This window comes from Oncorhynchus keta, unplaced genomic scaffold (genome assembly GCF_023373465.1).
Source record: "Oncorhynchus keta strain PuntledgeMale-10-30-2019 unplaced genomic scaffold, Oket_V2 Un_scaffold_3531_pilon_pilon, whole genome shotgun sequence".
In the NCBI taxonomy this organism is placed as follows: domain Eukaryota; kingdom Metazoa; phylum Chordata; class Actinopteri; order Salmoniformes; family Salmonidae; genus Oncorhynchus; species Oncorhynchus keta.
The window spans coordinates 453,456-479,581 of record NW_026290920.1 but is presented as its reverse complement, the minus strand read 5'-3'; the positions used below and the strand labels follow the sequence as shown (position 1 = coordinate 479,581).

The following is a 26,126-nucleotide window of genomic DNA, read 5'->3' as shown; positions in this document are numbered from 1 at the left end:
GTGATGGCACACTGTGGAATTTCACCCAGTAGGTATGGGAGTTTTTCAAAATTGGATATGTTTTCGAATTCTTTGTGGATCTGTGTGATCTGGGGAAATATGTCTCTCTAATATGGTCATACATTGGGCAGGAGGTTAGGAAGTGCAGCTCAGTTTCCACCTCATTTTGTGGGCAGTGAGCACATAGCCTGTCTTCTCTTGAGAGCCATGTCTGCCTACGGCGGCCTTTCTCAATAGCAAGGCTATGCTCACTGAGTCTGTACATAGTCAAAGCTTTCCTTAATTTTGGGTCAGTCACAGTGGTCAGGTATTCTGCCGCTGTGTACTCTCTGTGTAGGGCCAAATAGCATTCTAGTTTGCTCTGTTTTTTTGTTAATTCTTTCCAATGTGTTAAGTAATTATCTTTTTGTTTTCTCATGATTTGGTTGGGTCTAATTGTGCTGTTGTCCTGGGGCTCTGTAGGGTGTGTTTGTGTTTGTGAACAGATCCCCAGGACCAGTTTGCCTAGGGACTCTTCTCCAGGTTCATCTCTCTGTTTGTGATGGCTTTGTTATGGAAGGTTTGTGAATCGCTTCCTTTTAGGTGGTTGTAGAATTTAATGGCTCTTTTCTGGATTTTGATAATTAGTGGGTATCGGCCTAATTCTGCTCTGCATGCATTATTTGGTGTTTTACGTTGTACACGGAGGATATTTTTGCAGAATTCTGCGTGCAGAGTCTCAATTTGGTGTTTGTCCCATTTTGTGAAGTCTTGGTTGGTGAGCGGACCCCAGACCTCACAACCATAAAGGTCAATAGGCTCTATGACTGATTCAAGTATTTTTAGCCAAATCCTAATTGGTATGTTGAAATTTATGTTTCTTTTGATGGCATAGAATGCCCTTCTTGCCTTGTCTCTCAGATCGTTCACACCTTTGGGAAGTTACCTGTGGCGCTGATGTTTAGGCCAAGGTATGTATAGTTTTTTTGTGTGCTCTAGGGCAACAGTGTCGAGATGGAATTTGTATTTGTGGTCCTGGTGACTCGACCTTTTTTGGAACACCATTATTTTGGTCTTACTGAGATTTACTGTCAGGGCCCAGGTCTGACAGAATCTGTGCATAAGATCTAGGTGCTGCTGTAGGCCCTCCTTGGTTGGTGACAGAAGCACCAGATCATCAGCAAACAGCAGACATTTGACTTCGGATTCTAGCAGGGGGAGGCCGGGTGCTGCAGACTTTTCTAGTGCCCGCGCCAGTTCGTTGATATATATGTTGAAGAGGGTGGGGCTTAAGCTGCATCCCTGTCTAACCCCACGACCCTGTGTGAAGAAATGTGTGTTTTTTGCCAATTTTAACCGCACACTTGTTGTTTGTGTACATGGATTTTATAATGTCATATGTTTTACCCCCAACACCACTTTCCATCAGTTTGTATAGCAGACCCTCATGCCAAATTGAGTCGAAGGCTTTTTTGAAATCAACAAAGCATGAGAAGACTTTGCCTTTGTTTTGGTTTGTTTGGTTGTCAATTAAGGTGTGCAGGGTGAATACATGGTCTGTTGTACGGTAATTTGGTAAAAAGCCAATTTGACATTTGCTCAGTACATTGTTTTCATTGAGGAAATGTACGAGTCTGCTGTTAATAATAATGCAGAGGATTTTCCCAAGGTTACTGTTGACACATATTCCACGGTAGTTATTGGGGTCAAATTTGTCTCCACTTTTCTGGATTGGGGTGATCAGTCCTTGGTTCCAAATATTGGGGAAGATGCCAGAGCTAAGTATGATGTTAAAGAGTTTTAGTATAGCCAGTTGGAATTTGTTGTCTGTATATTTGATCATTTCATTGAGGATACCATCGACACCACAGGCCTTTTTGGGTTGGAGGGTTTTTATTTTGTCCTGTAACTCATTCAATGTAATTGGAGAATCCAGTGGGTTCTGGTAGTCTTTAATAGTTGATTCTAAGATCTGTAGTTGATCATGTATATGTTTTTGCTCTTTGTTCTTTGTTATAGAACCAAAAAGATTGGAGAAGTTGTTTTCACTATATATTTTACCTCTTGGGGATGTTATTCGAAAACATAATGTAAACTTTCACTGCTATGCGGATGACACACAGCTGTACATTTCAATGAAACATGGTGAAGCCCCAAAATTGCCCTCGCTAGAAGCATGTGTTTCAGACATAAGGAAGTGGATGGCTGCAAACTTTCTACTATTAAACTCGGACAAAACAGAGATGCTTGTTCTAGGTCCCAAGAAACAAAGAGATCTTCTGTTGAATCTGACAATTAATCTTAATGGTTGTACAATCGTCTCAAATAAAACTGTGAAGGACCTCGGCGTTACTCTGGACCCTGATCTCTCTTTGAAGAACATATCAAGACCATTTCGAGGACAGCTTTTTTCCATCTACGTAACATTGCAAAAATCAGAAACTTTCTGTCCAAAAATGATGCAGAAAAATTAATCCATGCTTTTGTCACTTCTAGGTTAGACTACTGCAATGCTCTATTTTCCGGCTACCCGGATAAAGCACTAAATAAACTTCAGTTAGTGCTAAATACGGCTGCTAGAATCCTGACTAGAACCAAAAAATTTGATCATATTACTCCAGTGCTAGCCTCTCTACACTGGCTTCCTGTCAAAGCAAGGGCTGATTTCAAGGTTTTACTGCTAACTTACAAAGGATTACATGGGCTTGCTCCTACCTACCTCTCTGATTTGGTCCTGCCGTACATACCTACACGTACGCTACGGTCACAAGACGCAGGCCTCCTAATTGTCCCTAGAATTTCTAAGCAAACAGCTGGAGGCAGGGCTTTCTCCTATAGAGCTCCATTTTTATGGAACGGTCTGCCTACCCATGTCAGAGACGCAAACTCGGTCTCAACCTTTAAGTCTTTACTGAAGACTCATCTCTTCAGTGGGTCATATGATTGAGTGTAGTCTGGCCCAGGAGTGGGAAGGTGAACGGAAAGGCTCTGGAGCAACGAACCGCCCTTGCTGTCTCTGCCTGGCCGGTTCCCCTCTTTCCACTGGGATTCTCTGCCTCTAACCCTGTTACGGGGCTGAGTCACTGGCTTGCTGGGGCTCTCTCGTGCCGTCCCTGGGGGTGCGTCACCTGGGTGGGTTGATTCACTGTTGTGGTCGGCCTGTCTGGGTTGCCCCCCTTGGGTTGTACCGTGGCGGAGATCTTTGTGGGCTATACTCGGCCTTGTCTCAGGATGGTAAGTTGGTGGTTGAAGATATCCCTCTAGTGGTGTGGGGGCTGTGCTTTGGCAAAGTGGGTGGGGTTATATCCTTCCTGTTTGGCCCTGTCCGGGGTGTCCTCGGATGGGGCCACAGTGTCTCCTGACCCCTCCTGTCTCAGCCTCCAGTATTTATGCTGCAGAAGTTTATGTGTCGGGGGCTAGGGTCAGTTTGTTATATCTGGAGTACTTCTCCTGTCCTATTCGGTGTCCTGTGTGAATCTAAGTGTGCGTTCTCTAATTCTCTCTTCTCTCTTTCTCTCTCTCGGAGGACCTGAGCCCTAGGACCATGCCCCAGGACTACCTGACATGATGACTCCTTGCTGTCCCCAGTCCACCTGGCCATGCTGCTGCTCCTGTTTCAACTGGCCTGGGCCCTAGGACCATGTCCCAGGACTACCTGACATGAGGACTCCTTGCTGTCCCCAGTCCACCTGGCCATGCTCCTGCTCCAGTTTCAACTGTTCTGCCTTACTATTATTCAACCATGCTGGTCATTTATGAACATTTGAACATCTTGGCCACGTTCTGTTATAATCTCCACCCGGCACAGCCAGAAGAGGACTGGCCACCCCACATATGCTCTCTCTAATTCTCTCTTTCTTTCTCTCTCTCGGAGGACCTGAGCCCTAGGACCGTGCCCCAGGACTACCTGACATGATGGCCCCTTGCTGTCCCCAGTCCACCTGACTGTGCTGCTGCTCCAGTTTCAACTGTTCTGCCTTATTATTATTCGACCATGCTGGTCATTTATGAACATTTGAACATCTTGGTCATGTTCTGTTAGAATCTCTACCCGGCACAGCCAGAAGAGGACTGGCCACCCCACATAGCCCGGTTCCTCTCTAGGTTTCTTCCTAGGTTTTGGCCTTTCTAGGGAGTTTTTCCTAGCCACCGTGCTTTTACACCTGCATTGTTTGCTGTTTGGGGTTTTAGGCTGGGTTTCTGTACAGCACTTTGAGATATCAGCTGATGTACGAAGGGCTATATAAATAAATTTGATTTGATTTGATTTGAGAAGTGGTTTACCCAGACATCTCCATTTTGGATAGATAATTCTTCGTGTTGTTGTTTGTTTAGTGTTTTCCAATTTTCCCAGAAGTGGTTAGAGTCTATGGATTCTTCAATAGCATTGAGCTGATTTCTGACATGCTGTTCCTTCTTTTTCCGTAGTGTGTTTCTGTATTGTTTTAGTGATTCACCATAGTGAAGGCGTAGACTCAGGTTTTCCGGGTCTCTATGTTTTTGGTTGGACAGGTTTCTCAATTTCTTTCTTAGATTTTTGCATTCCTCATCAAACCATTTGTCATTATTGTTAATTTTCTTCGGTTTTCTATTTGAGATTTTTAGATTTGATAGGGAAGCTGAGAGGTCAAATATACTGTTAAGATTTTCTACTGCCAAGTTTACACCTTCACTATTACAGTGGAACGTTTTACCCAGGAAATTGTCTAAAAGGGATTGAATTTGTTGTTGCCTAATTGTTTTTTGGTAGGTTTCCAAACTGCATTCCTTCCACCTATAGCATTTCTTAATGTTACTCAGTTCCTTTGGCTTTGATGCCTCGTGGTTGAGTATTGCTCTGTTTAAGTAGACTGTGATTTTGCTGTGGTCTGATAGGGGTGTTAGTGGACTGACTGTGAACGCTCTGAGAGATTCTGGGTTGAGGTCAGTGATAAAGTAGTCTACAGTACTACTGCCAAGAGATGAGCTATAGGTGTATCTACCATAGGAGTCCCCTCGAAGCCTACCGTTGACTATGTACATACCCAGCGTGCGACAGAGCTGCAGGAGTTGTGACCCGTTTTTGTTGGTTATGTTGTCATAGTTGTGCCTAGGGGGCATATGTGGGAGGGGATGCTGTCACCTCCAGGCAGATGTTTGTCCCCCTGTGTGCTGAGGGTGTCAGGTTCTTGTCCGGTTCTGGCATTTAGGTCGCCACAGACTAGTACATGTCCCTGGGCCTGGAAATGATTGATTTCGCCCTCCAGGATGGAGAAGCTGTCTTCATTAAAATATGGGGATTCTAGTGGGGGATATAGGTAGCACACAGGAGGACATTTTTCTCTGTTAGGATAATTTCCTTTTGAATTTCTAGCCAAATGTAGAATGTTCCTGTTTTGATTAATTTAATGGAGTGAGTTAGGTCTGCTCTATACCAAATTAGCATACCCCTGAGTCCCTTCCCTGTTTCACACCTGGTAGTTTGGTGGATGGGACTACCAGCTCTCTGTAACCTAGAGGGCAACCAGTGGGTCCGTCTCCTCTATACCAGGTTTCTTGCAGGATGACAATGTCTGTGTTACCGATTTCTTTGGTGAAGTCCGGGTTTCTGCTCTTTAGGCCAAAGGCAGATGACCTCAGACCTTGGATATTCCAGGATGATATAGTGAAGGCTTTTTGTTCCATAGAATGTCCAATGTTGTTGGTCGTGTGGTTTGGCCTCAGGCCAGTAAGTGTGAGCAGAGCCTGCTGAGCATCTGGTACATGCTATTGGCTTGGGCGAGTGTGAGAGTGGGGGTTGGGACTGTTTGCCCGCTCACTACCTGGGCGTATGTGTGGCTTCCATGTTGAGGCCCTCTTTGCGGGGGTGGGGTGCATGGGGTGGGCAGGAGTGGCATAGGTCTGATCTCTCTCCCCCGCTACTCTCTCCTCTTCCATCCTATCATCTCTTCCCTCTGCTCAAACCTTCTCCAACCTTCTCCAACCTATCTCCTGATTCTGCCTCCTCAACCCTCCTCTCCTCCCTTTCTGCATCCTTTGACTCTCTATGTCCCCTATCCTCCAGGCCGGCTCGGTCCTCCCCTCCCCGCTCCGTGGCTCGACGACTCATTGCGAGCTCACAGAACAGGGCTCCGGGCAGCCGAGCGGAAATGGAGGAAAACTCGCCTCCCTGCGGACCTGGCATCCTTTCACTCCCTCCTCTCTACATTTTCCTCCTCTGTCTCTGCTGCTAAAGCCACTTTCTACCACTCTAAATTCCAAGCATCTGCCTCTAACCCTAGTAAGCTCTTTGCCACCTTCTCCTCCCTCCTGAATCCTCCTCCCCCTCCTCCCTCTCTGCAGATGACTTCGTCAACCATTTTGAAAAGAAGGTCGACGACATCCGATCCTCGTTTGCTAAGTCAAACGACATCGCTGGTTCTGCTCACACTGCCCTACCCTGTGCTCTGACCTCTTTCTCCCCTCTCTCTCCAGATGAAATCTCGCGTCTTGTGACGGCCGGCCGCCCAACAACCTGCCCGCTTGACCCTATCCCCTCCTCTCTTCTCCAGACCATTTCCGGAGACCTTCTCCCTTACCTCAACTCGCTCATCAACTCATCCCTGACCGCTGGCTACGTCCCTTCCGTCTTCAAGAGAGCGAGAGTTGCACCCCTTCTGAAAAAACCTACACTCGATCCCTCCGATGTCAACAACTACAGACCAGTATCCCTTCTTTCTTTTCTCTCCAAAACTCTTGAACGTGCTGTCCTTGGCCAGCTCTCCCGCTATCTCTCTCAGAATGACCTTCTTGATCCAAATCAGTCAGGTTTCAAGACTAGTCATTCAACTGAGACTGCTCTTCTCTGCATCACGGAGGCGCTCCGCACTGCTAAAACTAACTCTCTCTCTGCTCTCATCCTTCTAGACCTATCGGCTGCCTTCGATACTGTGAACCATCAGATCCTCCTCTCCACCCTCTCCGAGTTGGGCATCTCCGGCGCGGCCCACGCTTGGATTGCGTCCTACCTGACAGGTCGCTCCTACCAGGTGGCGTGGCGAGAATCTGTCTCCTCACCACGCGCTCTCACCACTGGTGTCCCCCAGGGCTCTGTTCTAGGCCCTCTCCTATTCTCGCTATACACCAAGTCACTTGGCTCTGTCATAACCTCACATGGTCTCTCCTATCATTGCTATGCAGACGACACACAATTAATCTTCTCCTTTCCCCTTCTGATCACCAGGTGGCGAATCGCATCTCTGCATGTCTGGCAGACATATCAGTGTGGATGACGGATCACCACCTCAAGCTGAACCTCGGCAAGACGGAGCTGCTCTTCCTCCCGGGAAGGACTGCCCGTTCCATGATCTCGCCATCACGGTTGACAACTCCATTGTGTCCTCCTCCCAGAGCGCTAAGAACCTTGGCGTGATCCTGGACAACACCCTGTCGTTCTCAACTAACATCAAGGCGGTGGCCCGTTCCTGTAGGTTCATGCTCTACAACATCCGCAGAGTACGACCCTGCCTCACACAGGAAGCGGCGCAGGTCCTAATCCAGGCACTTGTCATCTCCCGTCTGGATTACTGCAACTCGCTGTTGGCTGGGCTCCCTGCCTGTGCCATTAAACCCCTACAACTCATCCAGAACGCCGAAGCCCGTCTGGTGTTCAACCTTCCCAAGTTCTCTCACGTCACCCCGCCTCCTCCGCTCTCTCCACTGGCATCCGCTACAAGACCATGGTGCTTGCCTACGGAGCTGTGAGGGGAACGGCACCTCAGTACCTCCAGGCTCTGATCAGGCCCTACACCCAAACAAGGGCACTGCGTTCATCCACCTCTGGCCTGCTCGCCTCCCTACCACTGAGGAAGTACAGTTCCCGCTCAGCCCAGTCAAAACTGTTCGCTGCTCTGGCCCCCAATGGTGGAACAAACTCCCTCACGACGCCAGGACAGCGGAGTCAATCACCACCTTCCGGAGACACCTGAAACCCCACCTCTTCAAGGAATACCTAGGATAGGGTAAGTAAGGGTAAGTAATCCTTCTCACCCCCCCCAACAAGATTTAGATGCAAGTGGCTGTTCCACTGGTTGTCATAAGGTGTATGCACCAATTTGTAAGTCGCTCTGGATAAGAGCGTCTGCTAAATTTACATTTACATTTACATTTAAGTCATTTAAATGACTTAAATGTAATGTAAATGTAAGAGCTAGGTAAGTAGTGTCTTACTGTCAAACATGCCGTTATCTCCTCCAGAAATGGAACTTTGTCAGAGAAAACACTGATGTTCTGTGTTCATTAAGTATGTTCTCTCTAATGTCTCTCTTTTCATGTGTCCAGAGCAAGTTAAAAATGAACACAGTCTTGAGCTGAGTAAGTAGTGTCTAACAGTCCTATGTATCAATGTGTAAAAGTTTACTTTTTCATAATTGTCTCCTGCATGGATGTAAGATGTCTACAAAGCAAGTGTCACGCCCTGACCTTAGAGAGCCGTTTTATTTCTCTATTTGGTTAGGTCAGGTTGTGATTTGGGGTGGGTATTCTATGTTGTATATTTCTTTGTTTTGGCTGAGTATGGTTCCCAATCAGAGGCAGCTGTCTATCCTTGTCTCTGATTGGGAATCATACTTAGGCAGCCTTTTTCCCACCTGTGTTTGTGGGTAGTTATTTTCTGTTTAGTATCTGTTTACCTGACAGAACTGTTCGCTTTTGTTACTTTGTTCGAGTGTTTCTTTGATCAATAAAATCATGAACCCTTTCCACGCTGTGCTTTGGTCCACTCATTCTGACAACAGGCATTACAGCAAGTTCAATATGTCAACACTTTAAAGCTGAGTAAGTCGAGTCCAAGAGTCTATGGATCAGCGTCATTTGTTATTGGGATCCCAAACAATAATTGGAGACAAACATTTCCCAACACATGAATATGTAACAGAAATGGATAGCATACAACAGCTAGTTTCATGGATTTATAAATCCTTACATATTTTACATGAATACTTTTCATCACATTGTTTTTACTGTGCCCATCCCCCTGCCACACAAGGAGTTGAATGAATTATTCACCATTAAGAATGCTTTACTTTGATTTTAATTTATCTGTTTGTCTGCAGAGATACTTGCTGATCAGCTGGGTAAGTAGGAGCACAATGCATTACTAGACCCTTATGGTCAATATACAATACATACATGTATATTCTAAGCCAGGGTTCTCCAACCCCGATCCTGCAGAACTGGAGCTTTTTGTTCCAACCTTAATTGTAACAAACCTGATTCAACGGATTTTTTAAAATTTTACCAGGCAAGTCAGTTTAAGAACAAATTCTTATTTTCAATGACGGCCTGGGAACAGTGGGTTAACTGCCTGTTCAGGGGCAGAATGACAGATTTGTACCTTGTCAGCTCGGGGATTTGAACTTGCAACCTTCCGGTTACTAGTCCAACGCTCTAACCACTAGGCTACCAAGAAGCAAATGATTAAAATCAGTCTCACTTGGGTTGGAGTGAAAACCTACAGGACATCATCTCTCCAGGAACAGGGTTGGAGTGAAAACCTACAGGACATCATCTCTCCAGGAACAGGGTTGGAGTGAAAACCTACAGGACATCATCTCTCCAGGAACAGGGTTGGAGTGAAAACCTACAGGACATCATCTCTCCAGGAACAGGGTTGGAGTGAAAACCTACAGGACATCATCTCTCCAGGAACAGGGTTGGAGTGAAAACCTACAGGACATCATCTCTCCAGGAACAGGGTTGGAGTGAAAACCTACAGGACATCATCTCTCCAGGAACAGGATTGGTGTGAAAACCTACAGGACATCATCTCTCCAGGAACAGGGTTGGAGTGAAAACCTACAGGACATCATCTCTCCAGGAACAGGGTTGGAGTGAAAACCTACAGGACATCATCTCTCCAGGAACAGGGTTGGTGTGAAAACCTACAGGACATCATCTCTCCAGGAACAGGGTTGGTGTGAAAACCTACAGGACATCATCTCTCCAGGAACAGGGTTGGTGTGAAAACCTACAGGACATCATCTCTCCAGGAACAGGGTTGGAGTGAAAACCTACAGGACATCATCTCTCCAGGAACAGGGTTGGTGTGAAAACCTACAGGACATCATCTCTCCAGGAACAGGGTTGGTGTGAAAACCTACAGGACATCATCTCTCCAGGAACAGGGTTGGTGTGAAAACCTACAGGACATCATCTCTCCAGGAACAGGGTTGGTGTGAAAACCTACAGGACATCATCTCTCCAGGAACATGGTTGGAGTGAAAACCTACAGGACATCATCTCTCCAGGAACAGGGTTGGAGAGCCCTGTTCTCAGGGTTTACAATTTCCATTGTGCAAATATGCCAATAGCACAAAGATTAGTCATAAGTATGTGGTAAAATATTACTGTATTGGAATTATTTTATGTTCATACCAAGAATGCTATTTTGTTTCATTTTTTTATTTGAAAATGTTCACACTTTAAATAACAGGAATTATAATTTGTTTTATTTGTTTAATTTACCCACAGATTGTAAACATGAAGGAGAGTCCAGGTAAATGAATGACACTGAATTATATTCCAATTAGATCACTTCATACAGTTTGCAGGTATACTGTATTATGGAAGAGGGATTATTTCTACACCTTGTCACTTAGCATATATGTTTGGTTCTGAACCTGCATTAAAAAATCTCTCACTTTAACAATAAAGTTTAGAGATGGAGATTTGTATAGTATACAGTATACTCTACTGTAACATTATCTTACCATAGTTTCTGGTATCCCCCAAATCTGACAAACTCCTTCTCTATATTCTAGAACTTGAAACCATCAGAAGACGGATGGACTGGAATACTCTCCAGTCCATCCACTTAGAGTTTCACATTAATATTCATATCTTCACATACGGGTATTACTTGAAATACCACGCATTCACATCTGCAATATACTGTATGTTGTTATCAATAGCAACCTATAGGCTACATATGTCTACAGTAATGTACTGTGCAGCAAAACCTGCAGTAAAGTTTGTTTTTCAAAATAATTCTAATAAAGTGTGTTTCTGTCCACAGTGGATGTGACTCTAGATCCTGATACAGCACATCCCAAACTCATCCTGTCTGAAGATGGGAAACAAGTTATATTTGGAGATGTATGGCAGGATCTCCGTGACAACCCAGAAAGGTTTGATACTTGTGTCAGTGTCCTGGGAAAAGAGGGTTTCTCCTCAGGGAGATTCTACTATGATGTTCAGGTGAGGGGAAGACAAGGTGGACTATAGGAGTGGCCAGAGAGTCCATCAACAGGAAGGGGAAGATTACAGTGAGCCCTGAAAATGGATACAGGACACTGTGGCTTAGAAATGGAGAGTACAAGGCTCTCTCTGGCCCCTCTGTCCCCCTCTCCCTGAGAGAGAAGCCCCAGAAGGTAGGGGTGTTTGTGGATTATGAGGAGGGCCAGGTCTCCTTCTATAATGTGGAGGCCAGGTCTCATATCTACTCTTTCACTGGCTACACCTTCACTGGCTACACCTTCACTGGGAAACTTTATTCATATTTTAGCCCCTGTCTTATTGACGGAGGTAAGATCTCAAACTTGTGTGTGGGTGTGGATAGGTGTGTGTGTGCGTATATGTGTGCATGTGCGAACATGTGAGTTTGGGTACATGTGTGTTTGTCTGCAAGTGCAAGAGCAACTGTAAAACCCCCTGAATCAAATCATTCTGAATTATTGGCTGTCGTTGGTGAGGAAGAGTAATTAACTACTCAAACAGGCTGCTACTGATTGGCTGTGACATGCGTTGGTCTTTCTCAAGGGGGCTATCAGATATTTCTTCACTCAGGTCACGTAACATAAATTACTCATTCAGGCTGGAGTTAAATCAGGAAGAAACAACATCATAATCAATCAATGAAAGATCAATCAACTCTGGTAACCGTCCCAGGGAGTGGGTCTGGGAGGGCTAGTGTGTGTGTCTGTATGTGTCCGTTCGTGCCTGCGTGTGTGTATTTATAGACTGTCTAATGTGTGGTAAGATACTGAGTGTCAGTTCATCAGCATCCTTGTCAATGCTCATCTGATATCCTGGCCCTTACCCATTAGGCTCTGTAGACAGTATTAAATGAGTTGCTATCAGGAATATGTTTTTCCCCTCTACAACACATCATTCTATCTGCCATGACCAAATATACAGTAAATAAAGATAGTTCTGTCTGGCCATTTACCATTTAAAATGTATTTTATGGTCTACTTAAAGGAAAAATCCACCCAAAACCACTCATTCCTATAAATTACAGTGTTAAATAAGAGAACAATATTTTTTTGTGAAAAAATGTTAATTTTGGCTTTATAATAAGGTTGGTAGCAACATGTGAATAACGTTGTGTCTGTTGCAGCTCGAGTTGACTACAAAATCCCCAATGCACTGCTCTCTCTATGGGCTGGTTGCCTAGCTAGCAAACGTAGCTACACAAAATAATACCAAAGACAATGTCAGCATGTGAAGTAGCTAGTTAGCTGTAAAATCACCTAAACAAATTGCACTATCAATTTAGGAGTCTACAATCTCACCATGTTCAACCTGCAGATCGATGTGCCTCACAGAGTTGAGTCAACGGCAGAGATACTTTTGAGGAGATGGGAAATTCCATTGGAATCACATTGTGCGACATATGTCGCCCATGTATGTTGACCATGTATGTCAACGTGCCACGCTGTGCATTCTGGGCGATTCTGAGATAAGGAGAGCTCTCCTTCATGGAGTGAATGGGAGTGAATTGGGTGATTGCTCAAAAACCCAACATGAGCATGAATTTTGTCAACAAGAAGTACAACATTACAAATATTTTCCGAGATGTGAGATAATTAACTTGATATTTGTAATAGTGTATAGCGTTGGAATCGTGACATTACTTAATTGCGAGGAAAATATGCACATTTCTCGACTCATAACCTGACTTTGAGAAAAGATTGCGTTTAGCAACTGCGTGATGCAGCACGGATAACGTCAACACGATTGGTCGACACTCTGCTGGGTGGGGTGTTATACGTTCCACCATTCATTGCCCAAATGGGATTCCTACATCCTTTCTCTAATATCTCAGGCAACGGCACCATGCAATGCACCCTGGACTGAAGAGGCAGACGAATAGGAGAAATGTGCTAGACCGTCTGTTAAATAAAAAATTTATCGTGGTAGGAATATCGCAAAAATTATATATCGCTATTTTCTCCTATTTAGCCAGCTAGCTTGCTGTTGCTAGCTAATTTGTCCTGGGATATTAACATTGAGTTGTTATTTTACTTGAAATGCACAAGGTTCTCTACTCTGACAATGAATCCACACATAAAATGGTAAACTGAATTGTTTCTAGTCATCTCTCCTCCCTCCAGGCTTTTTCTTCTTTGGACTTTATATGGCGATTGGCAACTAACTTTCATAATAACACCGTACCCGTGCGATTTTGTCCCCCCACATCAAATGTGATAACGACACGCAGGTTGAAATATCAAAACAAACTGAACCAATTTTATTAATTTTGGGACAGGTTCAAAAAGCATTAAACATTTATGGCAATTTATCTAGCTAGCTTGCAGTTGCTAGCTAATTTGACCTATTTAGCTAGCTTGCTGTTGATAGCTAATTTGTCCTGGGATATACAGTTGAAGTCGGAAGTTTACATACACTTAGGTTGGAGTCATTAAAACTTGTTTTTCAACCACTTCACAAATTTCTTGTTAACCAACTATAGTTTTGGCAAGTCGGTTAGGACTTCTACTTTGTGCAGGACACAAGTAATTTCTGCAAAAATTGTTTACAGACAAATTATTTCACTTAATTCACAGTTTTACAATTCCAGTGGGCCAGACGTTTATGTACACTAAGTTGACTGTGCCTTTAAACAGCTTGGAAAATTCCAGAAAAATTATGTCATGGCTTTAGAAGCTTGTGATAGGCTCATTTACATAATTTGAGTCAATTGGAGGTGTACCTGTGGATGTATTTCAAGGCCTACCTTCAAACTCAGTGCCTCTTTGCTTGACATCATGGGAAAATCAAAAGAAATCAGCCAAGACATCAGAAAACAAATTGTAGACCTCAACAAGTCTGGTTCATCCTTGGGAGCAATTTCCAGGTACCACGTTCATCTGTACAAACAATAGTACAATAGTATAAACACCATGGAACCATGCAGCCGTCATACCGCTTAGGAAGGAGAAGCGTTCTGTCTCTTAGAGATGAACGTACTTTGGTGCGAAAAGTGCAAATCAATCCCAGAACAACAGCAAAGGACCTTGTGAAGATGCTGGAGGAAACAGGTACAAAAGTATCTATATCCACAGTAAAACTAGTCCTATATCGACATAACCTGAAAGGCCACTCAGCAAGGCAGAAGTCACTGCTCCAAAACCGCCATAAAAAAGCCAGACTACGATTTGCAACTGCACATGAGAACAAAGATCATACTTTTTGGAGAAATGTCCTCTGGTCGGATGAAACAAAAATAGAACTGTTTGGCCATAATGACCATTGTTATGTTTGGAGGAAAAAGGGGGAGGCTTGCAAACCGAAGAACAAGATCCCAACCGTGAAGAACGGGGGTGGCAACATCATGTTGTGGTGGTGCTTTGCTGCAGGAGGGACTGGTGCTCTTCACAAAATAGATGGCTTTATGAGGAGGAAAATGATGTGGATATATTGAAGCAGCATCTCAAGACATCAGTCAGGAAGTTAAAGCTTGGTCGCAAATGGGTCTTCCAAATGGACAATGACCCCAAGCATACTTCCAAAGTTGTGGCAAAATGGTTTAAGGACAACAAAGTCAAGGTATTGGAGTGGCCATCACAAAGCCCTGACCTCAATCCTATAGAACATTTGTGGGCAGAACTGAAGAAGCGTGTATGAGCAAGGAGGCTTACAAACCTGACTCTGTTATACCAGCTCTGTCAGGAGGAATGGGCCAAAATTCATCCAACTTATTGTGGGAAGCTTGTGGAAGGCTACCCGAAACGTTTGACCCAAGTTAAACAATTTAAATGCAATGCTACCAAATACGAATTGAGTTTATGTAAACTTTTGACCCACTGGGAATGTGATAAAAGAACTAAAAGCTGAAATAAATGATTCTCTCCACTATTATTCTGACATTTCACATTCTTAAAACCTCTTGATGCAACCATCCCGTTAGCGGGATCATTTTCGTCAACATCCGCTGAATTGCAGAGCGCCAAATTCAAATTAAATTACTACAAATATTAAGTGCAATATAGCAAAACACAGCTTAGCTTGTTGTTAATCCACCTAGCGTGTCAGATGTCAATAAAGCTTTTTGGCGAAAGCATACCAAGCGTTTATGTAAGGACAACTCTCTCTCAGTGGACAAAATATTACAAACAGCTAGCAGCCAAGTAGATTGGTCACGAAAGTCAGAAAAGCAATAAAATGAATCGCTTACCTTTGATGATCTTCAGATGTTTGCACTCACGAGCCTCCCAGTTACACAATAAATGTTCCTTTTGTTCAGTAAAGATTATTTTATATCCAAAATACCTCCATTTGGTTGGCGCGTTATGTTCAGAAATCCACAGGCTTGAGCGGTTACGACATCGCAGACGAAAATTCCAAATAGTATCCGTAATGTTCGTAGAAACATGTCAAACGTTTTTTATAATCAATACTCAGGTTGTTTTTACAATATATAATCGATAATATTTAAACCGGGACTGTAGCTTCTTCAATAGGAGAGAGAGAGAAATGTCTGCTCCACTCTGTTGGCGCATGCAAAACGCTGCTGGCACCCAGCCATACAATGATGCGATGTGATCTTTCTCGCTCATTTTTCAAAATAAAAGTCTGAAACTATGTCTAAAGACTCTTCACACCATGGGGAAGCCATAGGAAATGGAATCTGGTTGATATCCCTTTAAATGGAGTGAAGGCAGGCTATGGAACAGAGAGCTTTCAAGAAAAACAACACCCCCGGGTTGGATTTTCCTCAGGTTTTCACCTGCAATATCACTTCTGTTATACTCACAGAGAATATTTTGACAGTTTTGTAAACTTTAGAGTGTTCTCTATCCTAATCTGACAATTACATGCATATTCTAGATTCTGGGCTGTCACATCCTGACCTTAGTTCCTTTGTTTTGTCTTTGTTTTCGTATGGTCAGGGCGTGAGTTGGGGTGGGCAGTCTATGTACTTTTTTCTATGATTTGTGATTTCTGTGTTTGGCCTGGTATGGTTCTCAATCAGAGGCAGCTGTCAATCATTGTCCCTGATTGAGAACCATTTTTAGGTAGCCTGTTTTCACCCTTGAGTTGTGGGTGATTATTTTCTGTTCTGTGTTTTGCTTCACCGTTCAGGACTGTTCGTTTTTTCCGTTTTATTGTTTTTGTTCAAGTGTTAGGTATTCATATTAAATACAATATGGACACTTACCATGCAGCGCATTGTTCTGACATTTCTTACTCCTCGTCAGAGGAGGACGAAGACAAGTGTTACATGGGCCTGAGAAATAGGCAGTTTATTTTGGGTAAGTTTTTCATCCAAACAGCAAAACAATGCCCCCTACCCTCAAGAGGTTAATTAAATGAAGTGGTGATCCTAACTGACCTAGCACAGGGAATTTTTACTGGGATTAAATGTTAGGAATTGTGAAAAACTGAGTTTAAATGTATTTGGTTAAGGTGTATGTAAACTTCCGACTTCAACTGTAAACGTTGAGTTGTTATTTTACCTGAAATGCACAAGGTCCTATACTCCGACAATTAATCCACACATCAAATGGTAAACCAAGTCTTTTCTAGTCATATCTCCTCCTTCCAGGCTTTTTTTTCTTTGGACTTTATATGGCGATTGGGATCTAACTTTCATAGTTACCACGACGACCAACCAAACTCAGTTCATCTTTCAATCACCCACGTGATTGAGATGGCACGTCAGTATCTGCTTCTATAAACTAATGAAAAGAAGGGAGAAGCAGGACTTGCACCGCTATCGGTGTCACAAATAGAACTGACTTCTATTTTAGCACTTGGCAGCGCAGACACTCGTTGGCGTGCACAAGCAGTGTGGGTGCAATGATTGAATAACATGTATGTATTTATTTGGCGACGCAAGCGGTGTGGTCAGCATGTAAGGTGCATTACCACAACCGACTTCAGCTCATCTTTCAATCACCCATGTGGGTATAACCAATGAGGAGATGGCACGTGCATATATGCTTCTAAAAGCCATTGAGGAGATGGGAGAGGCAGGACTTGCATCGCATTCTGCTTCACAAATAGAAGCAACTTCTATTTTAGCGCCTGGCAACGCAGACGCTCATTAGCGCTCTCGAGTAGTGCGGGTGCAATGATTGAATAACATGTATATGTACATTTATTTTGCAACACTCGCGCACTGCGTTTCTACAGATGCTGGTTCGAGACCCATGCCGGCCGCGACCGGGAGACCCATGAGGCCCAGCATCGTCCGAGTTAGGGGAGAGTTTGGCCGGCCGGGATGTCCTTGACCCATCGCGCTGTAGCGACTCCTCTTGTATGTATAAAATGTATACTAATAATATTTAAAATTACTAAATCGGACAATTTTGTATACATTTATTTAAATTTGCATCGAGCCGTTTCTGGGAGGATTCTGGTAAGATGCTGGGAAAGTCAGCTGAATTCCGATAGACGGAAATGGTCTGATCTACTTGGGCCAATTCTGGGCAGTCATTCATTTTGATTCCGGGCTGAGTCCGACACCTGATTCCGGGCCGATTCAATCAGTTCCGACCCCCAGGAAGAGGCTGCTTCTAGGCCGATTCCTCATTGTTAGCTGGGGTGAGAGCAGCGGTACAACATTATACTTCATACGGGACACAATTCTGACTGCTTGAACGCCAATAACTCAGATACACATTATGAAAGGAAATGACCCCGGGAACCGAAAAAAAAACACGCACAAACATAATATAACCTTCAAAAGGCCCTGGTTCTCATTAGCCTGACAACTCTTCCTCTGTTCTGTTGCTGGATACATTTACTGTATATATAATATTCTTCCTGTGGTCCATTGACTCCTGGGCACTGTAAACTAACTCCATACCCTGGCTTTTTCTCTTTCTTTCTTTCTTTCTTTCTTTCTTTCTTTCTTTCTTTCTTTCTTTCTTTCTTTCTTTCTTTCTTTCTTTCTTTCTTTCTTTCTCCTTCTTTCTTTCCTTCTTCCTCCCTCTCTCTCTCTTATACATGCCTTCCCATGGCACACATCCATTTACAGCCCTTCGTGCATGTTATCCCTCTTGCAGCCCAAATACTCTACTCCATTCCCACAAACACAGCATTACACCCTTGAACACACAGACACATACTGTACACAGACGAGCTAAATCGCTAAATACGTGTGTATGTGTGTGTTACAGATTGAATGAATTGTTATGTGTTTGTTACTATGGTTATATGTATATAGTATACTAACAGAGAGGGAATTCCCACCTTGTATAATTTCTGCTGAATGTCATCCTATGGATTCCATGTTGTCTTCATATAGCCTTATTATACAGTATGTAAGCCAAATGTACTGACATATTCTGAATACCTTTTCCAAGTACAGTGAAATGCCTTTCTTGCAAGCGCTAACCCCAATAATGCAGTAATCAATAACAATGTAGAATGGTATTGAACACATCAAACACGTTTTTTTATGTGTTAGATACCATTCCATTCACTCCATTGCAGACATTATTATAAGCAGACCTCCCCTCTGCAGCCTCCGGTGTTGTAGGAGACTGGATGTGCATGTGTTTAGTCAGTATAAATGTATCTGCAGATTATGTGTGTGTGAGCAAATGATGGAGTGAGTGTTTGTATGTGTGTTGTAGTATCAGTGTGTGTAGAGTGTTGGGCCCTGTGAGTGCATAAAGACAGCGCAAAAATACAAATAAAATACAAAGATCAACTCAGTCTGTGTAGCCATTTAGTTATCTATTTAGTTAGCTATTTAGTTATCTATTTAGCAGTCTTATGACATGGGGGTAGAAGCTGTTCAGGAGCCTGTTCGTGTCAGACTTGGCACCTTTAAGGACTTTCCAGGCCATCCTTTCACACCGCCTGATATAGAGGTCGTGATATATGGCAGGGAGCTCGGCCCCAGTGATGTATTGGGCTATCCACACCACCCTCTGTAGCGCCATGCGATCGAGTGCGGTGCTATTGCCATACCAAGCTGTGATGCAGCCAGTCAAGATGCTCTCAATAGTACAGCTGTATAACTTTTTGAGGATTAGAGGGTCTATGCCAAACCTTTTCAACCTCCTGAGGGGACAATTTTAAGTTCTTAGTGATTTGGACACTGAGGAACTTGAAGCTCTTGACCCGCTCCACTGCAGCCCAGTTGATGTGGATGGGGGCGTGCTAGCCCCCTGTTTCCTGTAGTCCACTATCAGCTCTTTGGTCTTACTGATGTTGAGGGAGAGGTTGTTGTTCCGGCCCCACACTGCCAAGTGACTGACCTCCTCCCTATATGCTGTGTCATCGTCGCCGGTGATCAGGCCTACTACCATTGTGTTGTCAGCAAACTTGATGATGGTGTTGCAGTCGTGCGTGTACAGTGAGTACAGGAGGGGACTAAGCACACATTCCTGAGGGGCACCCTTGTTGGGGATCAGCGTGGATATGTTGTTGCCTACCCTCACCACCTGGGGTCGGCCCATCAGGAAGTCCAGGATCCAGTTGCAGAGGGAGGTGTTCAGACCCAGAGTCCTAAGCTTACTGATGAGCTTTGAGGGGACAATGGTGTTGAACGCTGAGCTGTAGTCAATGAACAACATTCTCACACAGATATTCCTCTTATCTAGGTGGGTGAGGGCAGTGTGGAGCACAATTTAAATGAGGTTGTCTGTGGATCTGTTGGGGCGGTATGCAAATTGGATCTGGGTCTAGGGTGTCTGGGATGATGAAGTTGATGTGTGTCATAACCAGCCTCTCAAATCACTTGATGATACATAAATCATATTAAAGACAACTTATTAACTTGAATCAGCCTCATCATTGGGGGTGTGTGTGGGAGGGGGTGTGCGGTAAGATACTGAGTGTCACTTCCTCATCATCTGTATCATCGCTCATCGGATGTCCTAATATAATAATAGATGCCAGCAGACTCTAATAGCAGACTCCTTTATCTAAAGGCACACAGTCCTTCTGCAAATGGGTGGTCCTGGTAATAAAACCCATTACCCTGGTGTTACAAGCACCATGCTACCTATTGGCCCCCTATATGCTCTGTAGAAAGGGTTGAATAAGTATCAGCAACAAGGTGAAATAACACTTCAACACAGCAGCTATACAGCAATACAGATAGTACAAATGGCACCCTATTCCCTACACAGTGCACTATGAGCCCTGGTGCAAAGTACTGTAGTACTCTATATAGGCAATAGGGTGCAATTTGGAACAAAGACCAAGTATCCGTAGAGCCAGTTATGATGTTCCTCTTTCCTGCCACTAGAGGTCACAGGTCTCCTCTGATATTGGGCTCTTGTCAAAGATAGTGTACTTCTGTACATAGGGAATAGGGTGACATTTGAGACGATCAGAGCATGGACTCCTCATGAGGTCACTGACACAGAGGCCAGTCTGGAAAGACTGGATGTGTTTCATCCATGCTTCATTACTTGGTATTTATAACCCACATCACCTGTGTGCTGTGTGTGTGTTTATGTGTTTATGCATGTCTCTGTGTGTGTGTGAGAGTGTGAGTGTGTGCGAGTGTGCATATGTGTGTGTCTGCTAGTGTGTGCTTGAGCAAGAGGGCGTGCGTGGATGTGCATGTGTCACCAGGCCATGTCCCGAGGTCCAATTCAAACCTCTGTCTCCTCAGTCTCATTGTCCTGCGGCCCAATTCTATCCTCAGTCTCCTCAGTCTCATTGTCCTGCGGCCCAATTCTATCCTCAGTCTCCTCAGTCTCATTGTCCTGCGGCCCAATTCTATCCTCAGTCTCCTCAGTCTCATTGTCCTGCCCCAATTCTAGTCTCATTGTCCTGCGGCCCTATTCTATCCTCAGTCTCATTGTCCTGCAGTCTCCTCATTGTCTCATTGTCCTGTGGCCTATTCTATCCTCAGTCTCCTCAGTCTCATTGTCCTGCGGCCCTATTCTATCCTCAGTCTCCTCAGTCTCATTGTCCTGCGGCCCAATTCTAACCTCAGTCTCCTCAGTCTCATTGTCCTGCGGCCCAATTCTAACCTCAGTCTCCTCAGTCTCATTGTCCTGCGGCCCTATTCTATCCTCAGTCTCCTCAGTCTCATTGTCCTGCGGCCCAAGTCTCATTGTCTTGCGGCCCTATTCTATCCTCAGTCTCCTCAGTCTCATTGTCCTCATTGTCTCTCAGTCTCATTGTCCTGCCCAATTCTATCCTCAGTCTCCTCAGTCTCATTGTCCTGCGGCCCTATTCTATCCTCAGTCTCCTCAGTCTCATTGTCCTGCGGCCCAATTCTATCCTCAGTCTCCTCAGTCTCATTGTCCTGCGGCCCAATTCTATCCTCAGTCTCCTCAGTCTCATTGTCCTGCGGCCCAATTCTATCCTCAGTCTCCTCAGTCTCATTGTCCTGCCGTCCCAATTCTATCCTCAGTCTCCTCAGTCTCATTGTCCTGCGGCCCAATTCTATCCTCAGTCTCCTCAGTCTCATTGTCCTGCGGCCCAATTCTATCCTCAGTCTCCTCAGTCTCATTGTCCTGCGGCCCAATTCTATCCTCAGTCTCCTCAGTCTCATTGTCCTGCGGCCCAATTCTATCCTCAGTCTCCTCAGTCTCATTGTCCTGCGGCCCAATTCTATCCTCAGTCTCCTCAGTCTCATTGTCCTGCGGCCCTATTCTATCCTCAGTCTCCTCAGTCTCATTGTCCTGCGGCCCAATTCTATCCTCAGTCTCCTCAGTCTCGTCGTCCTGCGGCCCTATTCTAACCTCAGTCTCCTCAGTCTCATTGTCCTGCGGCCCTATTCTAACCTCTGTCCCCTCAGCCTCATTGTCCTGCGGCCCTATTGTCCTGCGGCCCTACCTCAGTCTCCTCAGTCTAATAGTCCTGAAGTCCTATTCTAAGCTCAGTCTCCTCAGTTTAATAGTCCTGAAGTCATATTCTAACCTCAGTCTCCTCAGTCTAATAGTCCTGAGGCCCTATTCTAACCTCAGTCTCCTCAGTCAAATAGTCCTGAAGTCCTATTCTAAGCTCAGTCTCCTCAGTCTAATAGTCCTGAAGTCCTATTCTAACCTCAGTCTCCTCAGTCTAATAGTCCTGAAGTCCTATTCTAACCTCAGTCTCCTCAGTCTAATAGTCCTGAAGTCCTATTCTAACCTCAGTCTCCTCAGTCTAAAAGTCCTGAAGTCCTATTCTAACCTCAGTCTCATTGTCTCACAGTTCAAGCCTCCCAATCATTCATGTAATGTAGGATGCCTGAATCAGCTGGAGACTTTGAGGAGGAGAGGAGGAGGTGAGGGGAGGGGAGGGAAGGAGAGATAGGAGGGGAAAAGAGGATTGAAGAGAGGAGAGGAGGAGGTGAGGGGAGTGAAGGGGAGGGGGAGGGGAGGGAGGGGAAAAGAGGGAGAGAGGGAGGGGAAAGGAGGGAGGGGAGGGTAGGGAAGGAGAGATAGGAGGGGAAAAGAGGAGGGAGTGGAGGAGGTGAGGGAGGGAGGGAGGGTAGGGAAGGAGAGATAGGAGGGGAAAAGAGGAGAGGAGAGGAGGAGGTGAGGGGAGTGGAGGGGAGGGTAGGGAAGGAGAGATAGGAGGGGAAAAGAGGAGAGGAGAGGAGGAGGTGAGGGGAGTGGAGGGGAGGGGAGGGGAGGGAAGGAGAGATAGGAGGGGAAAAGAGGAGAGGAGAGGAGGAGGTGAGGGGAGGGGAGGGGAGGGGAGGAGAGATAGGAGGGGAAAAGAGGAGAGGAGAGGAGGAGGTGAGGGGAGGGGAGGGGAGGGAAGGAGAGATAGGAGGGGAAAAGGGGAGTGAAGAGAGGAGGAGGAGGCGGGGAGGGGAGAAGGGGGATAAAAGGATGGGAGAAGATGGGAAAGGAGAGGATGGGTGGAGGGGAGCAGGATGAGAGGTCATAAAATGTAACTGAACAAAGAATCAAACTTCAAGCACTGATTTATAAGGACTCTTTATTAAAAGATGAACTTGTTACACCCTGGCAGAGAGGATACAGACACAGACACATGATGCGCACCCGAGCACACACACTCACACACACATACTATACGTCTTACTATACTTGTGAGGACTTTTTGGGGACCAACAATTGATTCATAATCGCATTTTCCTTAACGCTAAACCTAATCCTTACCTTAACCCTAACCTTAACCCCTAACCCTAACTTCTAACCCTAACCGTAACCCTAAACCTAACCTCTAACCTCTAACCCTAACCCTAATTCTAACCTAATCCCTAGCCTTAAAAGCATTTTTGCAAATGAGGACCGGCAAAATTTCCTAACTTCCCTGAATTTGAGTTGGTTTACTATTTTTGTATTCTCAAGTATAGTAAAATGTGTACATACACACAGACACACATACACACACACAAAACACTGCTCTATAGGGAAAATGCAGAGAACACCATAGGGACAGAGTTATCATCAAGGCCTTAACAATCAGAGCGGCAAGATGAATTTAGGCCTGGCCTCAATCCGTGGCGTGCTACAACCAACAATGCAGCTTTTAAAGGCATTTGCCCCGACATTCCCGGAGATTGTATTCATGGTAAACATCTTGTGGGCCTCCTTCTTTGAAAGATTGTTATAGTGCGTGGAAGATTGAATCCCAGCCTTAGTATTTGGCAGGAAATGGTAACGGTTGGCTGTGATTGGTTAACGATGTATACAGTATACAGTACTATATGGTCAGAAGTTTTTCCTGGTAATGAAGGTCACGTGGTCAGGAAAAACTCCAGGTCCTGATATAAGACATCATGACGCCCACACACAGTAATGATGACAAAAGGAGAGAGAACAAACAGTGTATTTACAAAACATCATCATTCTTTTTGGCCTTGATTCAGAGCAGTAAAGCTATAAGTACGAACACTACAGAATACAGTATGTATAATGTTGCCATCACGTAATCAACACAGATTCTGGATTTCTTGAATGCCAAAGAGGGAAACAAGTCTTCTGATTCACAGGTCTCTCGTGGGTCTTGTTGTTTTATGTGGGCTACCTTGCTATGTGAACGGTCGCAGTCATAGCCTATCAGACGCTAAGCTGGTGATCCACCCCCCATTTCACACTCTCCTGATGTGACTTCCTAGACGCTATTAGGATATAATATCTGTCACTTAGCAGATGCTTTTATGCAAAGCCACTAACCGAACAATGTCCGTGAGTGAATATGTCTTTAATATGTGTGTATGATCCTTGTGGGAAGTGAACCAATTACCTTGGATTTGCTAGCGCCACACTCTTACCAACTTTGGGGATGGTGAGGGAGAGGGAGAGGGAGAGGGAGAGGGATGTAGAGAAAACACCTCACAGAACAGAGTTGTGACACCAGTTAAATATCTTAGAATTATACATACAGTTCATCAACGTCATGGAAACTCCATAGAAATAAGGAATGAAACAAGGAGAGGAAAGAAGAGGAGCAGGAGAATAAGGAGAGAAACAAGGAGAGGAAAGAAGAGGAGCAGGAGAATAAGGAGAGAAACAAGGAGAGGAAAGAAGAGGAGCAGGAGAATAAGGAGAGAAACAAGGAGAGGAAAGAAGAGGAGCAGGAGAATAAGGAGAGAAACAAGGAGAGGAAAGAAGAGGAGCAGGAGAATAAGGAGAGAAACAAGGAGAGGAAAGAAGAGGAGCAGGAGAATAAGGAGAGAAATATGGGGAGAAACAAGGAGAGGAAAGAAACAAGGACAGGAAAGAAGAGAAGGGGAAGGAGAGGAAAGAAGAGGAGCAGGAGAATAAGGAGAGAAACAGGAGAATAGCAGGAGAGGAGAGAAACAGAAACAAGGAGAGGAAAGTAGAGGAGCAGACAGAATAAGGAGAGAAACAGGAGAATAAGGAGAGAAACAAGGAGAGAATAAGAAAGTAGAGGGAGCAGGAGAATAAGGAGGAAAGAAACAAGGAGAGGAAACAAGAAGAAAGGGAGCAGGAGAATAAGGAGAGAAACAAGAGGAGGAGAATAAGAAGAAACAAGAAGAAGGAGGAGCAGGAGAATAAGGAGAGAAACAAGGAGAGGAAAGAAGAGGAGCAGGAGAATAAGAAACAAGAGGAAAGAAACAAGAATGAGAGGAAAGTAGAGGAAAGCAGGAGAATAAGGAGAGAAACAAGGAGAGGAAAGAAGAGGAGCAGGAGAATAAGAGAGAAACAAGGAGAGGAAAGAAGAGGATCAGGAGAATAAGGAGGGAGAGAAAGAAACAAGAATAAGAGAAACAAGAAAAAGAAGGAGGAGAATAAGGAGAGAAACAGGAGAATAAGGAGAGAAACAAGGAGAGGAAAGAAGAGGATCAGGAGAATAAGGAGAGAAACAAGGAGAGGAAAGTAGAGGAGCAGGAGAATAAGGAGAGAAACAAGGAAAGGAAAGTAGAGGAGCAGGAGAATAAGGAGAGAAACAAGGAGAGGAAAGAAGAGGAGCAGGAGAATAAGGGGAGAAACAAGGAGAGGAAGATTAAAGCACATCCCTGTCCAGGAAGCTCAGTAGAATAAAAGAGAGATCCGGGCAGGAGAGAAAAGAGAGGAGGATGTGGGAGAGGAGGAGAGAAAAGAGAGGAGGAAGTGGGAGAGGAGGAGAGAAAAGAGAGGGGGAAGTTGGAGAGGAGGAGAGAAAAGAGAGGAGGAAGTGGGAGAGGAGGGGAGAAAAGAGAGGAGGAAGTGGGAGAGGAGAGAAAAGAGAGGAGGAAGTGGGAGAGGAGGAGAGAAAAGAGAGGGAAGTGGGAGAGGAGGAGAGAAAAGAGAGGAGGAAGTGGGAGAGGAGGAGAGAAAAGAGAGGAGGAAGTGGGAGAGGAGGAGAGGAGGAAGTAGGAGAGGAGGAGAGAAAAGAGAGGAGGAAGTGGGAGAGGAGGAGAGAAAAGAGAGGAGGAAGTAGGAGGAGGAGAGAAAAGAGAGGAGGAAGTGGGAGAGGAGGAGAGAAAAGAGAGGAGGAAGTGGGAGAGGAGGAGGAGAGAAAGTGGGAGAGAGGAGGAAGTTGGAGAGAAAAGAGGAGGAAGTGGGAGAGGAGGAGAGGAGGGAGGA

The 26,126-nt window shown here is 44.8% G+C and overlaps 1 protein-coding gene across 1 annotated transcript; it reads left to right on the top strand.

Moving 5' to 3' along the window:
• Positions 1 to 9,061: 9,061 nt before the first annotated feature.
• Positions 9,062 to 12,751, top strand: LOC118378662 (zinc-binding protein A33-like). Its single transcript, XM_052515898.1, is given in 4 exon segments — positions 9,062 to 9,071; positions 10,468 to 10,492; positions 11,012 to 11,194; positions 11,197 to 12,751. Coding segments are annotated over 3 exon segments (597 nt in total). The 5' UTR covers positions 9,062 to 9,071; positions 10,468 to 10,476; the 3' UTR covers positions 11,595 to 12,751.
• The last annotated feature ends 13,375 nt before the right edge of the window (positions 12,752 to 26,126 follow it).